Raw genomic sequence first — 16251 nt, 5'->3', positions numbered from 1 at the left:
AAGATCTCCGGGTACCTCGGGTTAAACCTATGCAAATTTAATAAGAATGATGTTCATATTTTTATAAATGCAGTCTGATCTGAATTTGACTTCCATGTCCTTTGCAAAAATGTCCTCTACATCAATCCATTCCCTAATTGTTGCTAAACAGCGGGCCACAAGGGATGGCTGTGACCGATTATGACCAGCGATCTAACATTTCCCCATCGGACCATAATGATGATGCATCCCCAAATCGTGGAAGGTGACAATCTTACACAGCTGGAATGAAGGGTGTGTTCCCTTCAGTAGTTTTATCCACTTAGACAAACCCAACTTTTATATTGAGGAGTCATCTGTTTGCAATTATAAAATGGTTTTGTGTTGTATACATGCTTGTATCTTCCCTCAACAACTACTAGGAGTCATTTCTAGTAAACAAATATTTTACTTCAAGGTTTATCTTCTTAATGTTTTACAACAATTTATCTATCCACAATGTAGCTTGGAATCAATTGAGTACAAAACATTTTGGAGTTGATGGTTTATTCAGTTATCGAAATACAGAGCAGGCACATGGATTCAATGTAGCGTCTACTAACAGGTCAGCTATAAAGAACAAAAAAGGAATGCACAGCAAAGTTTTTTTTACTTGTATCTATTCCAAAATCAAATACTGCAAAACGCAAACCAAAGGGGAAAAAAAAAAACCTTTGAGATGATTGGTTGTGCATGTTGGGGAGGGGGAAGCTTAGAGTGAGCAGATACAAGCCCATCAGGGATTAGTTCACTGTTGCCAAATGGGCAAAATACAATCTGGATGGGAAACCAAACCAGTCTTTGAAATCATAAAAAAAAGCCTTGCAATCAATAATCAATGTCATCAAAAAGCTATTTTAGATCAAATGACACATTTAAAGCTAAAAGATAGTTGACCATGTAGAATCTGGACCATCTTTCAAGCTTTAAGACAACAGAAAACAAGTCATTAGGGAGAAACTTGCCTGCCATGCCTTTCTCCCAGGCTGAGTTCAGCAAAGTATTGATACCTCAATTTGGACCCATTCTTATTTTCTTGAGGTTGGTATCATTGACAGAAAAACAGAAACTCAGCAGCTCTGCGGCGAACAAGCGTACATTACTGATTGTTTGGCCCACTGGGTTTTATAAGGCTTCATCGATAAGCCTCAAAATGCTCAGAGCTGGGCTGAAGGGGAGATCCGTTTGTCTTAAGAGTCCCAAGAATATGTCTCAGTTATATGCACCCCCCCTCCCCCAAGGGAAATGGGCGAATACAAAAAGTAACAAAAATGTGTCATGGAGATGACGAATCTGTCATCAAGTGTCAACAGGTACAAATATATACTAATAACTTTGGCTTGTTACAGTTGGACCATGACACATTCAAATCTCACATTCACCGTGCATGCTCCAAACAATTATTGCTCAAATTAAAATAAGGCCATTGGGAGTTTGCATAGTTGATATTTGTGGTACAGACTATCATCAAACATAGGAAAAACACCAGAGAACCCCAGCATGGTAATAATACAACTGAAATGAGAATCGTCTTGAGGAATTAGGTCATACATACACAATAGAAAAGAAATGTGAAAGTACAAAACACAACGCCTGTGTCCAACTGATCCCTTACTATTTTCCACATAAGACAGTATACAGCAGTCTTCTGGAATTGAGATGAGGCAGACACACACACACACCAATGGAAAGATAATTTTCAAAAAAAAAAAAAGTTAAAAGCTCTTTTTAATAAAACACAAAGCTTGATCTCTATACATAAACAAGAGGTGGGGGTGTGTGTGGGTGGGGGGTCTAGATACTATCCATAGCTTTGAACTCGCTCAGAGCCTGCACTGGGTTGACGTGCTTCTTGTGAGAGGATCTCTTGACCCGATTAGTTTGGCCATCATCTTGCTTCTCTCGCTTCACCAGAGGTTTCTTCTCAGGTGCCTTCATCCTCCAGGAAATGGCGGGCATATTCAGGGCCTCCATACCTTTGTTTTTCTGGTACTTGGTGGAGGCGACGTACGACGCCTTTACAGTGGACACCACGGTGTTCATCAGATTCTTTGCGGCCTGAATGAGGGACATGGCGCTGTCCAACTGTTCATGTTTGAATGAGAGAGAGGTGCAAAAACAGTTAGCCTCTGAGATGTTGGAAAACAAAGGCTTCATTGTTTGGATCCTAGAATCAACAACCTTTTCACGTTTTGACATATAAATATAAATATGTGAGGAATTGGAGAATAGAGAAGAAGGTCAGACTAATTTAATCTCAACAATTTAAAAGCCTCCGAGATGTTGGTGACACTTGCGCTAAGTGCTGAAAGCGCGGTCGCCTGTCATCCTTGCTGAAAGGATTATTCATTATTTCATGCACAGAGGCTTGCTATTAAAATCAGGTTGAATGACAAGTGGCTAATTAATGCTTTAACCCTGTAAACATTGCTCATCTTGAAAACTGTACATGCATGAAGGCAAAATCTTTGCTTTCTAATAAACAAGGCCATTACTTTTGTTATATACACTAGAACTAATTCAACAAAACCAAACTCAAATACTACAATGGTTGAGGTCGCAAATGGTGAGAAAAAAAACAAAAACAATTACAAAGTACTCGTGTAATTAGATGTAAATACAGTGGAACCTCCTAGGTCTCTAAAAAGTGGAAACATTTGAAGTTGGCCAAAAATGTCTAGAAAAATCTGCAACAGAAGTCAAACCAAAATTTTGTATTCAAACAGTCATTATATGAGACAGCATGTAAGACATACAGTTGTTGAGTTTTAATTCCTTCTAGTATTTTTTTTATTACACGACTAAAGAAGAGCATCAGTGGTGGTAAAGAGAAGAGATATGGTAACCATATAACAGGAAATGGCAACAATACAATGACCGTATTTTCAGAATACAAGTCGCCCCACCACATGCTGAAGGTGGCGGTAATACACAAAATATTTGTCAACTCCCACATAAAAGCGAAGAAATGAAAGAAAGAAAGAAGAAATGAAAGTAGAGAACAATGGAAGAAGTAGTAGTAATAGTAGTAGCAGTAGTAGTCGTCGTAGCCAACGTGGGACGTATAATTTTACATTGCTGTCACCTTTCAGGGCAACAAAACCGAAGGCACCGTCTTTCCAGCTAGCTCGCTTGTTTAGCATGCAGCATCCACCACAAGGATTTACCATTTACAGCAGCAAAAGTCGCCATAAGCAAAGAGGATTTTAACTTTGGGCACAATGTGATGCAGGATTCTAGTTACGATAAGCCATTTTAGAATTGTAGCCAGTATAGTTAGAAGCAGAAGTTTCGAATCCAACCTGAATTCATTTGCTGCCGTCAACATAATTAGGGAACAGGGAATTTGGGTGCCAGTTCAAGCTTGAATTTTAATAGATATACGTCGCGCCTGAGTGCGAGTCACAGTACCAACCAAACTATATTTAAAAGAGTGTGACTTACATTCCCCCAAATTCGGTAAATCTAATTTCCAGACAAGAAAATACTGCATGCCTATTATTAGAGCCCCCCAAAAAATGTCATGTCAACAAAAGCATGTCAAACAAAAATTTTACCCCAAGGCTTTGCCGGTAACAGTAAATATCCCCCCAGACATTTCCAGGCTACATAAACTAGTCTTGACCATTCACAGTCTACAGCACCCTCGCTATTGGTGGAAAGTTTACAGCCATCCGATTACTCCATTAATTGATAGAATAGTTGACAGGATCATTGATTCTAAAAGATTCAATAATGCAAGTGGTACTATTATAACTATACTATAAGTGCTATTATACACTACACAAAATAGCAATAGGAGGTGAAAATTTATAAACGTTTCTCCACTTATGCCAATTAAAAACATTAAAATGTTTATGAAAACATTCCCTGCAGAGTTAAAAAGGTGTGTGTGAGTCTTGAACAGCTATACGGAGATGTGGGAAGTGTTGTTTCGAGCCACTACTTTCAGAAGCGACCTGACGTATTGTATTCATTGCAAACGTACTGATTTCATGTGACAGGAGCCGAAGCAACCGAGTGACGCTCTATCAACTGCCGTTTTATTTTCATGTGCACCGCGCGACACAACGCAAGTACGTGAGATGGGTAGCGCTTGAAAAGCTCTTCTACTGAATGATTTGAATCATTTGCCGTCTTCCTCCTTCCCAGGATTCAGCCGGTTACCTTAGAGATGTCCACACTCAACTTTGCGCTCCTTGTAGGAGTTGTCAAAATATTTCGCCAACAGTTAGGCTTATTTCATGTCATTTAACATCCGTTTTAACTGCTGCGCAACTCTTCAGTTACTTTGGTGGCTGAGCACATCGAAGAGAGTAAATTATAGATGGCACCCTGGCGTCCACGATTAAAATGATGGTGAACTTACCCCCGAGACAACAAGCTCTCCTCCCAGATTCTGAACCTCAGCCTTAACTTTGCTGCAGATGTTGAGCTGGTGGCAGTACAAGGCGATACGCTGCAGGTAGGCGAGCAGGTCCTGCTTGCAGGTTGAGTCCGGGCACTGCAAGACACAAAGACAATGTGTTAACGTGTGCAGTCTAAGAATGGACTGTTGATGCTTCTTTTTTTTCTTGTTTTTAACCAGCCTGTGGGTGGTTGCAATTAATCAAATTTGTCACTTCAACCATTTGCTAGTACTTGTTATTAATGTTATTCTACAGACACGCAGATCCCACACTTTGAAGTTGACTTGGCGGCAGCATGACAGGTAAGTTAGGCAACCATGTTGGCAACACGCTCAGAGCCAAAATGATAAACTCAAAACACCCACAGAAATAATTCATTTTGTCATAGGTGGCACAAATAACAGAATGCACATTTTAATACAAATGATTTACATGTAGGTGGTGTCAACAATCTTGTCAAGTGAATTTCAATACAAAAATATGACTACAGTTTAAAATGTGGCACTGTTAATTGACAATAATAGGAACTATTATTTGTGATTAAATACGTTTCAAGCCATTTCAATGTGGGAACATTGCAGGATGAAAACATAAATCAATGTCAATTTGTATACTATTGAAAAAAACTAAACATCAACAATGGACCTCGAGTATTTTCAGACGAAAGGCCAGATGGCAAGAGTCCCCCCACCTCCCATGTTTGAAGTGATATCAAAGCATTTGAGATGAGATAATTTGTTTTAGGAGAAATGTCAGACATTCAGATATACTCTAAAGGGGAAGCCAGCCCCCAAAATATCTTTACAAAAATATGTTCTATGAGCCTCCAATAGTCAAAACATAGCATTTTGATTAATATTGTGTTTGTGGAATATGAGTTAAGGAGCAAAATCCACACGTTTTTAGCCATCTCAGGGGGCAGCCATTTTGCCACTCTCTATCGAGTGAAAATTACATCAATCACGGCTCGCCTTTTTCTGAAGCGGAGCCATGATTGGTCTTTACCTGAGCGCTGAGCAACTGCGATGTCATTTTCAGTTGACAGCAAGTGGCAAAATGGCCGCTCCCTGATATGGACAAGAACGGGTGGTTTTTACTGCTTAACTCATATTCCACAAACGCACTATTAATCAGAATGCCGTGTATTTTTTTCAAGAATATGTTCTATGCAAGCCCACTAGTTGAAACAGGGCATTCTGATAAATATTGTGTTTGTGGTGTTAATCCACTTGTTTTAAGACATCTCTGGGGGCAACCATTTTGTCTTCTGTCGACTGAAAATGACATCACCACTGCTCACAACGACTAATCACGGCTGACCTGTTTTCTGAATCTGAGCCGTGATTGGTCGTTGTGAGCAGTGGTGATGTCATTTTCAGTCGACAGAAGACAAAATGGCCGCCCCCAGAGATGTCTTAAAACAAGTGGATTAACACCACAAACGCAAAATTAATCAGAATGCCATGTTTCAACAAGTGGGCCTGCTGGGAACATATTCGTGAAAAAAATATGTTTGGGTTGGCTTCCGCTTTAAGGCATATATGGATGAGAAAACTTTTAGCCAAACACAAATCATGCCCTGCAAAAAGGATGATGACCTTTGCTCGGCCAAGTGATTGAGTTGTGATAGTGGGCTACAGCTGCAAGTTTCTAACCCCAGCACCCACGCTACTCAGCATAAGTTGAGCCAGCTAGCGGACTGGCAACAATGTGCAGCGCTCCGCCACCCTTCAATCCTGTCAGCATATCTACATAGTCTCAAAGATTAAGCCATGCAAATCTAAATACACACAGTGAAACCGCAAATGGCTCATTAAATCAATGGCTCTTTTGATCGCTCCGCTGGTACTTGGTTAACTGGCAATTCTAGAGCTAATGCATAAGACTCTTCATAAAAAAAGATGCTGTCTCACTTTTAAAACAGCGTACAAGGTAAAGGGAAGTAAGCAATGGAGTCAGATAGTTGTCCTACAAATTTTCGGATGATGTAATTTCTCGTTCCAATACTTTTTTTCACTTGAAAAGTGGGTGGCTTCTAACAATTTTAAGATATAATTTCTGTATCACCCATTGGTTATTGGTATCAGCAAGTAGGGCTGAACGATATAGGAAAAACATGAAATATGGATGTTGAATAAAGCAAAATCAATATTGTGATATTTAATATTTTATCGAATGAAAGATGTGTTTTTTTTCATGGGGCAGAATAAGCAAGCACAACGTGTTCTTTGCTTTGTGGTAATTCCCCTAGACATTGTCCAACTATTGGCTGGTAATGCGCGTTTAAGTTTGCATCTGACTGGTCAACTTAAGTTAAAAGCATACAATCCCCCAAAATTCTTGCATGTCTTGGCGATATGCATATTGCCATATAGGCCATTATCATGATATCGATATTTTTCCATAGATTGTGCAGCCCTATCTGTGAATACTCAAATGATACTGATTGTACTGAAAAAAGTGCTATCAGTGCTGAACTGGCCATTAGAAACAGTTTTGTTTTTGTTTTTTCGGGGGAGGGTTAAATGTCATATATTAAAGTGTGAGAGTTTGCAGTTAAAAAAAATACTTCTAATAATAATAATTAATCTGACAGAAGTACATTATAAAAAAGATTTGTGTGGCTCCACAATCCTTGATTGATCTCACCAAAAGTCCATTTGTTCCATGAGATCCTAAGTTAAAACAGACTATTCTATAGGTTTTAGTCTAAATATGGAAATCGTAATGCCAGAAAAGGTACAGGAAATCACTGAAAGTCCAATATTGCCATTATATTGATTGTCCTGTTGCATGTGCACATTAAAGCGTCCACCAGACCTGTATTTTCCTTTTTAGCCTTTATCGAGCACCCTATAGATGCCCTGTGACGGTTTAAATGAAATGGTTGAATCGCTTTCATCATCACTATATAGTCCTGATTAATAGAAATATGGGCCAAGTGCAGAGGAGGGATATGTAATAGTTGGCGTTCCATTAAAGGAAAAGTATAAAAGAAGATGAGGGGAAAGTGAGCTGGAGGGAATGATCATTTTACAGATGAGGACTAATACATAGATGGTAGGAGGAAGAAAACGGGAACAAGAGAAAAGGTTAAAAAGCTGGGCAGAACCAAAAACATAAAAGTGAAAACAAGCACTTGGAGAAAGCATGGGGATGAAGAGTGTGCCAGGGGGGAAACCGTATGGAGAAGTAAATAAGAGCGATATCCAACTAGGGAGAAGGGAAACACGAGGATTCAACTGCAGCTTGCACGAATACTGAGTGTGTGTGTGTGTGTATTTACTTACATGTGTGTGCGTGCACACACATACACGCGCACACTCGCCAAGACCTGCGATGAGGCTGAATGCAGCAGCCATGCTAATAAGGGCTTGGGGAAGAATTCAGACGGCTGAGAGCAGAGCGCTGTGAAAGCATCACTTGTGCTCGTACTCGGCTCAGCTGCTGGCTTCACTCTGCAAGGCTTCCCGCACTGTGACAAGTGCATACAGAAGTTGCGCAGAAGTGACAAGATCCACTAAGATTGTTTGGATTATGCAAATTCAAGGCCCCTGTAGTTACCTGTGCGGGATTCGCAGGCTGCAATTTGCATTCTGACTACGTTTGCTGTACGACATGCGTCAATGGACTTGCGTACAATCGATTCAAATCATCCTAATGAACCTGTATGACCACTGGTGAAGAAAAAATAAGTATGTGCAAAAATATATTTGCTCAGTCAGTTTTGGGGATAGAAATTCTTAATTGATATTAGTTCAGTTCAAGTTACGATGTTTTAGTAGGCTTTCTCCCTGTTTTAGTAGGCTTTCTCCCGCTTACAGCATTTCAGAGTGCGTCCATAAGTGAGCGATTTTTTTGTTTTGTTCAAAGGCATCAGATAGAAGGGGGCTACAAAAAAAAAAGCTTTTAATATATTATGAAATAGGGATGCACTTACACCAGGATCTGATACCCAATACTGTACATACCACTTCCCCAGCCTGACATTTACCTTCCTGATCGGAATCATGTGGTAAACATGGATGACAACATTTTTAGCTGACTGCAAATTGTGCTCTGCCAATGGATGATCAACTCAGATCGGTCGATGACAGAGGCGGCCGCCCCACAATTTTGCACAGATTCCCTTGAGCCACGTTGCACACTCAACTCCACATCGCTCAGCTCCGGCTGCACTCCTGTCACGAAGCCGCCAAAGCTGCTGGGTGGGCGACATTTTGAACCTTGCAGCACTGCTGCGCTGGCCTGTCCGGCGCAGCCCTCTACACCCTGAGTGCTCAGGATATTACCTGGCTGATCCTGCCAGTAGCATATTAATATAACCTCCAAGATTAAACCATGCAAGCCTAAAACCACCACACGGGCCTGTACAGTGAAACTGTGAATGAATGGCTTATTAAATCAATGATTCCTTTGATTGCTCTGATTATGGATTTGATAACCGTGGCAATTTGAGAGCTAATACATAAAACTCATCACATTGTCATCGACTTTCCAAATACGTCTGTTTATTTTACTAATTTGCTAGCTTATGCATTTAATATTACTGTTACGCGACGACGACAACTTGCCATGTGTTAAGAGTCAGTCATAGATGGATGTAACTGTGATAATCCAGTCACTTTTTAAAATATTTTTCAGCCTTGGATAAATAAACTGGAAGTACTGTACTTTTTATTTCTTCTCTCCTTCCTTTCGTCTGTGCGGCCCCCCGCAGCCCGGTCCAAAGTGGTTTGCGGCCCGGTGGTTGGGGACCCCTGATATAAATAATGATCAGGAAGGTCAGGTCCAATCATTGGTAATACCACGCAGTTTTGCTGAATTCTATTACACAGCAGAGAGAGGCAGAGCTGCTGACCTTTAAGATGCTTCACCCAGAGGAAATGCCAAGTTCCAATATTTACTGACACAGCAGCATTCAAATGAGCCAATGCCAACAACCTGTTGTTGGGTGCTACAGAGAAGTTAACCGAGGGGTTTTCTATTTTCAGTGAGGTTTGTTCAAAAACCATTTGTGCATATCAAGGTAAAGCTATGTAAAGCAATGTCATTGATGCAACATTGTTACTGTCTATGAGGCCACAACTTACACAAGGAGAAGTAGAAGAAGGCAGGTGTTTTTCAACAATTTGCCAATTTGAACAGTTTAGTGGGAACGGGGCACACCAATACAACAATAGCGAAAAACACGGGTCTGTTAATGTTATTTGCCAGGCTGCGCGATGCATTGTTACCCTATCAATACCTAGATATGAACATTCAAGGTAATTAACAATAGTCAATTATGTGGCCTTATCATGTTTCCGCTCCACGTACAGCTCAGGCCAGCCAACCACTGACCTCTTTTCAAGTTTGGCACTGATCGACAGATAAAGCCAAACTGACAGGAAAGGAGGGAAAGAGAGGCATGCACACATGCTGCACACAAGCGAGATATCCATTTCCTAATTTTAAGCAAATGAGATATAGCAGCCAGCCACATGCCGACAAGCCATAGAAATACAGTATGATAAGTACACATACATTTTGTTTTACAACAACACTTAAACATATTCATGGTTTCATATGTACCTGTAGCGGGAAAAAAACGCAAGCGAACCGTGCACACCTCACTGGTGCATTCAACTGAATTGAGTCCCATCTTTCAACATATCCCTATTTTTTGTCGCTAATGTTCCCAGGCTGTAGCAACCTGTGTGTCCCTTGACTGACACTCTTTTTGTGGGTTTTAAAAAAAGTGGTCTAATAAAACATATCTTATGTGGAGCCTCAAAACACGATACAGGCTCATACAGTTCACATCAGACGATCACTGTCAGCAAGTTCTAATTAAAAGAAAACGGCACTTTCCACAATCCTTTCTGCTTTTTCTAAATAGGCTTTTAATTAAAACCGAGAATAATTTCGTTTGAGGTATCTGGCATGAAAATAAAAAAATAAAATAAAAAAAAATTATGTACATAATCATAATCGCCCAGCTGCATCAAACATAGAATTTGTATAATACGGCAGTGTCCAGCGCTACAGCACAGCAAATGCTTTACTTTTGTCTTTTCTAGCTGTGCAGCCTATCCGATCACAAGGATTAATATGCTTTAACCAATGAAGGGTGTCGAATTAGTGTTACAGTGTTCCTTTTTTTAAATTGCAGTAATCTAATTATTAAAGATTTATTTTTAAGTTGGCCTTCTTACCGCATTGGCGGTGTGTTACTGTTGCTGCGGCTTGCTTGACCTGTCTCATCGATGGTGCACACCAAATAAACGGGTACCCGAGGCAGTAAAAAATTACCAAGCATGTTTTTTTTTTTTTGTTGAATTATAAGGACTCATTTCACTCCTATTGCACAGTACTATATTGACACATGAAGTGGATTTATGGGCAGAGCAATTGATTCCCCGGCATGTTTGGATCTTTGATGGATATTTTGTTGCCCGTTATAGGATTAAACAGAGAAAAAAAACATCCATGAACACCTTTCAAAACAATCAATTGTACATTGATAAATGTCACAACCATCAAATATGGAGTGCTCTAAGTTGGACTAAACTCCAATTGGCTGAAAGATGACCCTTGAACTGCTGAGCTGAAAATTTATGGCTGCATTCAGCAGACTGAGAACACGTCATGTTGCACACACACCTCCGGCGGTGAAATCGTGCTTTATTTGACAATTTGCCATTTTCACTGCTTTAAATTGGCTACACTTGCATAAAAATTACAGACGAAGTATGGACAGACCATGAGAATCGATTTATGATGAAAAAAAATGAATTTGACCATATTTGGACTTCCGAGATTTTCGGCCAACAGTGACTATCTAATTTTATTTTAATATTTCGGGGTCCGAATAATGTCACAATTTACAACTACAATTAAACAAAAAAAAAACAAATAAAACACTTTGTTCAGATATTGTGCAGTTTTAGTGTCGCTGTGCTTTTTGAGCACGCCGGCTTCCTGCTGACACTTCGTCAAGGGCTGTAAAAGTCAAATGCCTGAAGAAGGAAATTGCACAAGGTCTGAAGAAATAAGTTAAAAACTTTGACTTACTAAGAAGACGTGATGCACGTTTTTAAGACAAATAGCATACTGTAACGAATTGGGTTATCCGTATTGTGGTTATGTTTGTGTTTTGCTAAACTATGTTGTTTCCGAGGTTCCTGAATGCATTACGCGACTCGCTGGATGGGAGGGCTGTGCGAGTAAGGAATGAGCGGACGGCGAGGACAAAGAGATCTGTGTGTACTTACGACAGAACTGTTTTTGCATCGTAGTTGGAATAATAAAAAGGCAGCCATGTTGGAATAATAAAAAGGGAGATAACAAGCTACCTCTGACGTCGTGTCTTTGGAAGACATTACAATACACTTCAATCGGACACATATATTTTCCAAAGCCACGCAGAGCCTCAACATAAGGATCAAAGAGCCGCATGCGGCTCCGGAACCGCGGGTTGCCAACCCCTGGGCTACACAGTGACAAACATGTTTGATGGTTATAAATCTCAGTTACACAGCATTATTTGTTGATCGGCGGGCTTTGATAGAAATCCGAGTTGCACTGCATAGGAGGGTCATAAATTCTTAATAAACTGCAGTGCAGATCCTACAGACGACACTGACCTAAATCCAACCACTTAGCTCTACAGGTCTCACTTCTTTGCACTTCATTAGGGTTCATTACATGTTTAAATGTTTCTCAAAAAAAAAAAAGAGCAAAATCATCTGCATTTCTCTGATCACTGACATAAAGCCCAACAAAGTCTTAGGAAGGAGAGTGAGGGGTGAAATGCTTTGCCATCAATGTAGGACCTTCTGCTAATGTTTTATATGAGGAGTAAAATCTCATAGGCTCTCTACGGCAAAGCATGGAGTGCATGTGATTAATATGCCTAGGTTAATGAGCAGGCCCAGCATTGCCTTTGCTCTGCTGTCAGTATGTATGCATCTTAGTGGTGATTCACTTAACTACTGCTGCTGGAGTATGCAGACATCATACACGGCATACCTTTTGCTATTGGCAAGCCTGATGCATCACCATGCTTTGTTAGAGAAATGTCCTAAATATACATATACTGTGGGTGAGTAAATGCATGCAGTTTAGAAAGCGCCACCTGGCAATTATACTGCTAATTAAAAGGGCAAAGCACACTTAATGGATTCATCTCTCAGGAGGAAAGTTGCTCTCTCCACAGAAATGCACCGTCCATTCTCTCTACCTTCCTCTTCCAATCTCCTTTTCTTGCATATTATGCCGAAATATGACGGGTTGCATTATGAGCGAGTGTCACATAATTGTTTGAGCTTTGTAAGCTAGATGGGCTTTGAGCCTGAGGGTTCTGTACCAAGTGTTACATTTTTTCAAACACTATTCTGAAAAGCACAGATTGTGTTCACGTGAATTACAGTGTGAAAAAAAAGTGGATTGATGGGAGAATTAACTTGCCACCAAGGCTCTGAACCATGCCATCTCCTCAGTGGTAGAGCGCTCGTCTCCCAACCCAGAGGTTTTGATTTCTATCCCCGACCCTTGTGACCATGTTGAAGTGTCCTTGAGCAAGATACTGAACAGCCAGTTGCTTCTGATGCTGTGTCATCAGTAGGTGAATGAGGAGACAGTGTTTAAGCGCTTTGAGTGTTTTCTCGGTGGAAAAGCACGATACAAGTGAATGCCCATTTACATGAGATGTACAGGTATGCACACACTCAGTCGTCCAACTGCTTTCTTTAGGGGATATCACAGATTTCATTAACATGAATAAGCATTTTCAAACTGTCAGTTAGGCATAAAAAAACATGCAGCAAAGGCAGCGCAACTATTCCAATGAAATGAAGTAAAAAACTGACTATGCAATGAGTGTGGGACAGTAATATGAATCTATGAGCATTTGAGACATGCTTAGATGAGAATGATCCAGTAAATCTAGACTTTTTGTATCTTTGAAAAGCTGTTAAATTATTTCCACCCAAACGTAGGACGCACATCAACTGAATGTCCCTCCTAGTGTTATACCAAAGTATTTCTTGATATAGTAATACACTTGGGAAAATAAGGATGTTTACAACCAAATCTGTTTAAGAGATGTGCAAAGGTCAAAGGCAACCAAACAAAAATCTGGCTTGTGTAGTATGCATGTGTAGTATAATCAAACAGACCATTCTATATTACATCTGATTCATTAACAAATCAATAGATTGTATAACCATGACTTCATTGCTGTTCATGTTTGTGATTTTAGCTGGGAATTAATCTAAGTAGGAGTGAAGCATTTCTTTCATGGCCGGTGTAGTATTAAACAGCACCATTTTGAGTTCAGTGGAGCAAAGAGGTCAACACTTTCAATATTGTCAAAATTGAAATGCTGTGGCGGCCTTTTCGCACCACTCACTTCCTAAGTGGCGACATGTTCTTGAAAAGACTGGAAGACCAGTGGGTTCATTTCAACCACTCAAACAGTCTCAGAAGATCTCAATCCGACAAGCAGAACTTGTTGCAAACATCAAAACTGTGATTTTACAATACATAAATGTATGTATATTGCAGAAAAAGAGTGCTGAAGACGGGTCACATGAATAAGTTGGGGCATAAATCATGTACAGTTACTCCCTGATGAGTAGTGCTGTGCAAGTATTTAAGTGAAATATGAAGCCATAGATAATTGAATGCGTGTTTCCCTATATCGAGGGCCAGCATCTCGTGGGTAAGGAATGTATGGTATGGGATGATGGAATCTGGAGTAGGGCGGAGTAGGAAGGTGAAAGGCCCAAGAAAAGGGAATGAGTGCTCCTGAGAGAACCTGGTTAATATTATTAAGAGTATCTTCATAAAAAACACAAATCACGGCAACGGTTAACATCAGCAGGACTCTACAGTGTGTGCCTTTTTTTTTAGATTAAGGAGCACGGTGTAAAACGGGGCAAAAACTAACGAAATTGATCAGTGAATGCTTGGCCTGTGTGCGTCCACACGAGTCCTGTCTTTCAGCAATCCAAATTAAAAATGTCACTGAGTGGGATGGTGAAGAGCAACATGAAAACCTGTGGGTTGTAGCGTAACAGCAACTTACGTTGTCGGCAATGGTGCGACCCAACTTGTCCATTCTTGATCCTGCCTCTGCAATTTTCTTGGCAGCACTGATGACGTCAGATGTATTCTTCAATGGTCCTTTACCCCTGGAGAAAAACGTTTTAAAGATCAGTTGCAGTTTCTGTTCTTTTATACTGGTGGTCATGTGTGAATTTGAATTGTTTTAGAGGGTGGTTTTCTGGTTAGATAAAACCCTAATTGGAAACCAGTAATGCACAATACATGAGTACCGCAGGTCAGAGTCAATGTGAAATTTTGAACAGGTGTCTGTGGTTTGTATCATTCCAGACAGATACCTGCAGTAAACCAGTATATCAACATTTGAAAGGTTCAGCAATGGATCTCTGCATAATAGAGGAGCACAACAGCAACCTCTGTAAATGCTTATGTCATCAGACTCACCAGAAATGTCCTCCAACTAGAATGTACAAAATGTGCATATGGTACTGCTGTGAGTCTCTTCATGCAAGATTTGAGTTACACCTCATGCATTACTTATTAAATTGAATCTCTATGCAGCAGACCATGAAATCAGCCGACTAACAAGACCATGTCACTTAAAAAGGACAACAAGCGTTAGCAAATTTCAATCACAACGCTTTTATAGAAGGCGTAATTATTGTTGACACCCAAGTATTCGGATCTGAAAAGCATACTAGTTTGCAATCATTGGTCCAGCAAAAAACAATGAACACACCTCACCCGAATGTACAACAGCAATATGCTAGCTGGAATGTTTTCATATTGCCACAATTTTTTACCATACACAGGTCAACTGAGCCCTGTGATCAAATCCACCCTAACACTTTGCTACCCCCCTTCACCTCAAGGGACTAAGGGACACATTTGGCAAGAGACAAACTGAAGTCAACACATTGCTTACTATTTAAAAAAATAAAATAAAATCAGACAGATGGAAGTTTGCAATATGTTCATTTTCACTTACCCTATGGTGCCCTGCTGTAAAGTAAAACAGTGTCCTAATGTAAGAGGCTACATGCGAAAGCACAAAGTGGAATCTATCAAGGGAAAACTAAGACCTTGAAGGGCAAAGGTTTGTGTTCCTAGAATAGATATAAAAAAAGTAAGAAAACTGATTGCTGGAGTGTTGTGGAGACAATGGAATATACCACTGCAGTCTCCACCAATAACACACAGCAAAAGGGTAGATTGTGTCTGTTAAATTTATCTAGATATGCAGCCAGAAAAGTTAAAATCACACTAGTTCTGTGACATTTGATATATTGTAGGAAGATATACAAGTGTTGACACTATAATTCATACCTCTATCATGTACGTCGTTATTTTAGGTTTTCTTCTTTGCTTTCCGCAACTGGGGGAATCCTTGTTACTTTTCCTTCACTAAGTGCTGATTTGCTTCGATTAAGCGGTTCATTTCTCTTGATCTAATATTGATCAAGAGAAATAACATCCATGGTAGCCTGTGTGTGCTAACTAAAGCTAGCTTTCAGAAACGACTGTCCCAATGTGAAGAATAAAATCAGGCATCGATTGCTAACACTAACTCAGGAGCCATGACGCTATTACCCACAATGCTTCTGTTTACATCATGGATGACCTGGATTACCGCTACTGCGCATGGGCGACGCAGAGAAGCATGCTGGCCGTGGGATACGAGGCTTTTTTGAGAGAAAAACACTACGGCAAATAATTAGATGTATAAATAAACGAGGCGTCCACGATTACAATTAACTGTCGACGATTTTGATCG

General features: G+C 40.1%; 1 protein-coding gene across 2 annotated transcripts in view; it reads right to left on the bottom strand.

The window, feature by feature from the left end:
- Positions 1 to 508: 508 nt before the first annotated feature.
- The window catches only part of ctnna1 (catenin (cadherin-associated protein), alpha 1), a 67965-nt gene continuing 52222 nt past the window's right edge, over positions 509 to 16251 (bottom strand). For both annotated transcript variants that reach the window (XM_086013278.1, XM_086013287.1), the window contains exons 16-18: positions 14500 to 14605; positions 4388 to 4522; positions 509 to 2103 (exon numbers count right to left, since the gene is read on the bottom strand). In XM_086013278.1, coding sequence (XP_085869404.1) covers positions 1813 to 2103; positions 4388 to 4522; positions 14500 to 14605 — 532 coding nt within the window. In that variant the 3' untranslated portion in view covers positions 509 to 1812. The remainder of the gene's footprint in view (positions 2104 to 4387; positions 4523 to 14499; positions 14606 to 16251) is intronic.

Source organism: Filicampus tigris, chromosome 2 (genome assembly GCF_054856515.1).
Source record: "Filicampus tigris isolate MCC_2025a chromosome 2, RoL_Ftig_1.0, whole genome shotgun sequence".
In the NCBI taxonomy this organism is placed as follows: Eukaryota; Metazoa; Chordata; class Actinopteri; order Syngnathiformes; family Syngnathidae; genus Filicampus; species Filicampus tigris.
The sequence above is the reverse complement of the archived record's forward strand: the minus strand, read 5'-3'. Positions and strand labels throughout refer to the sequence as shown.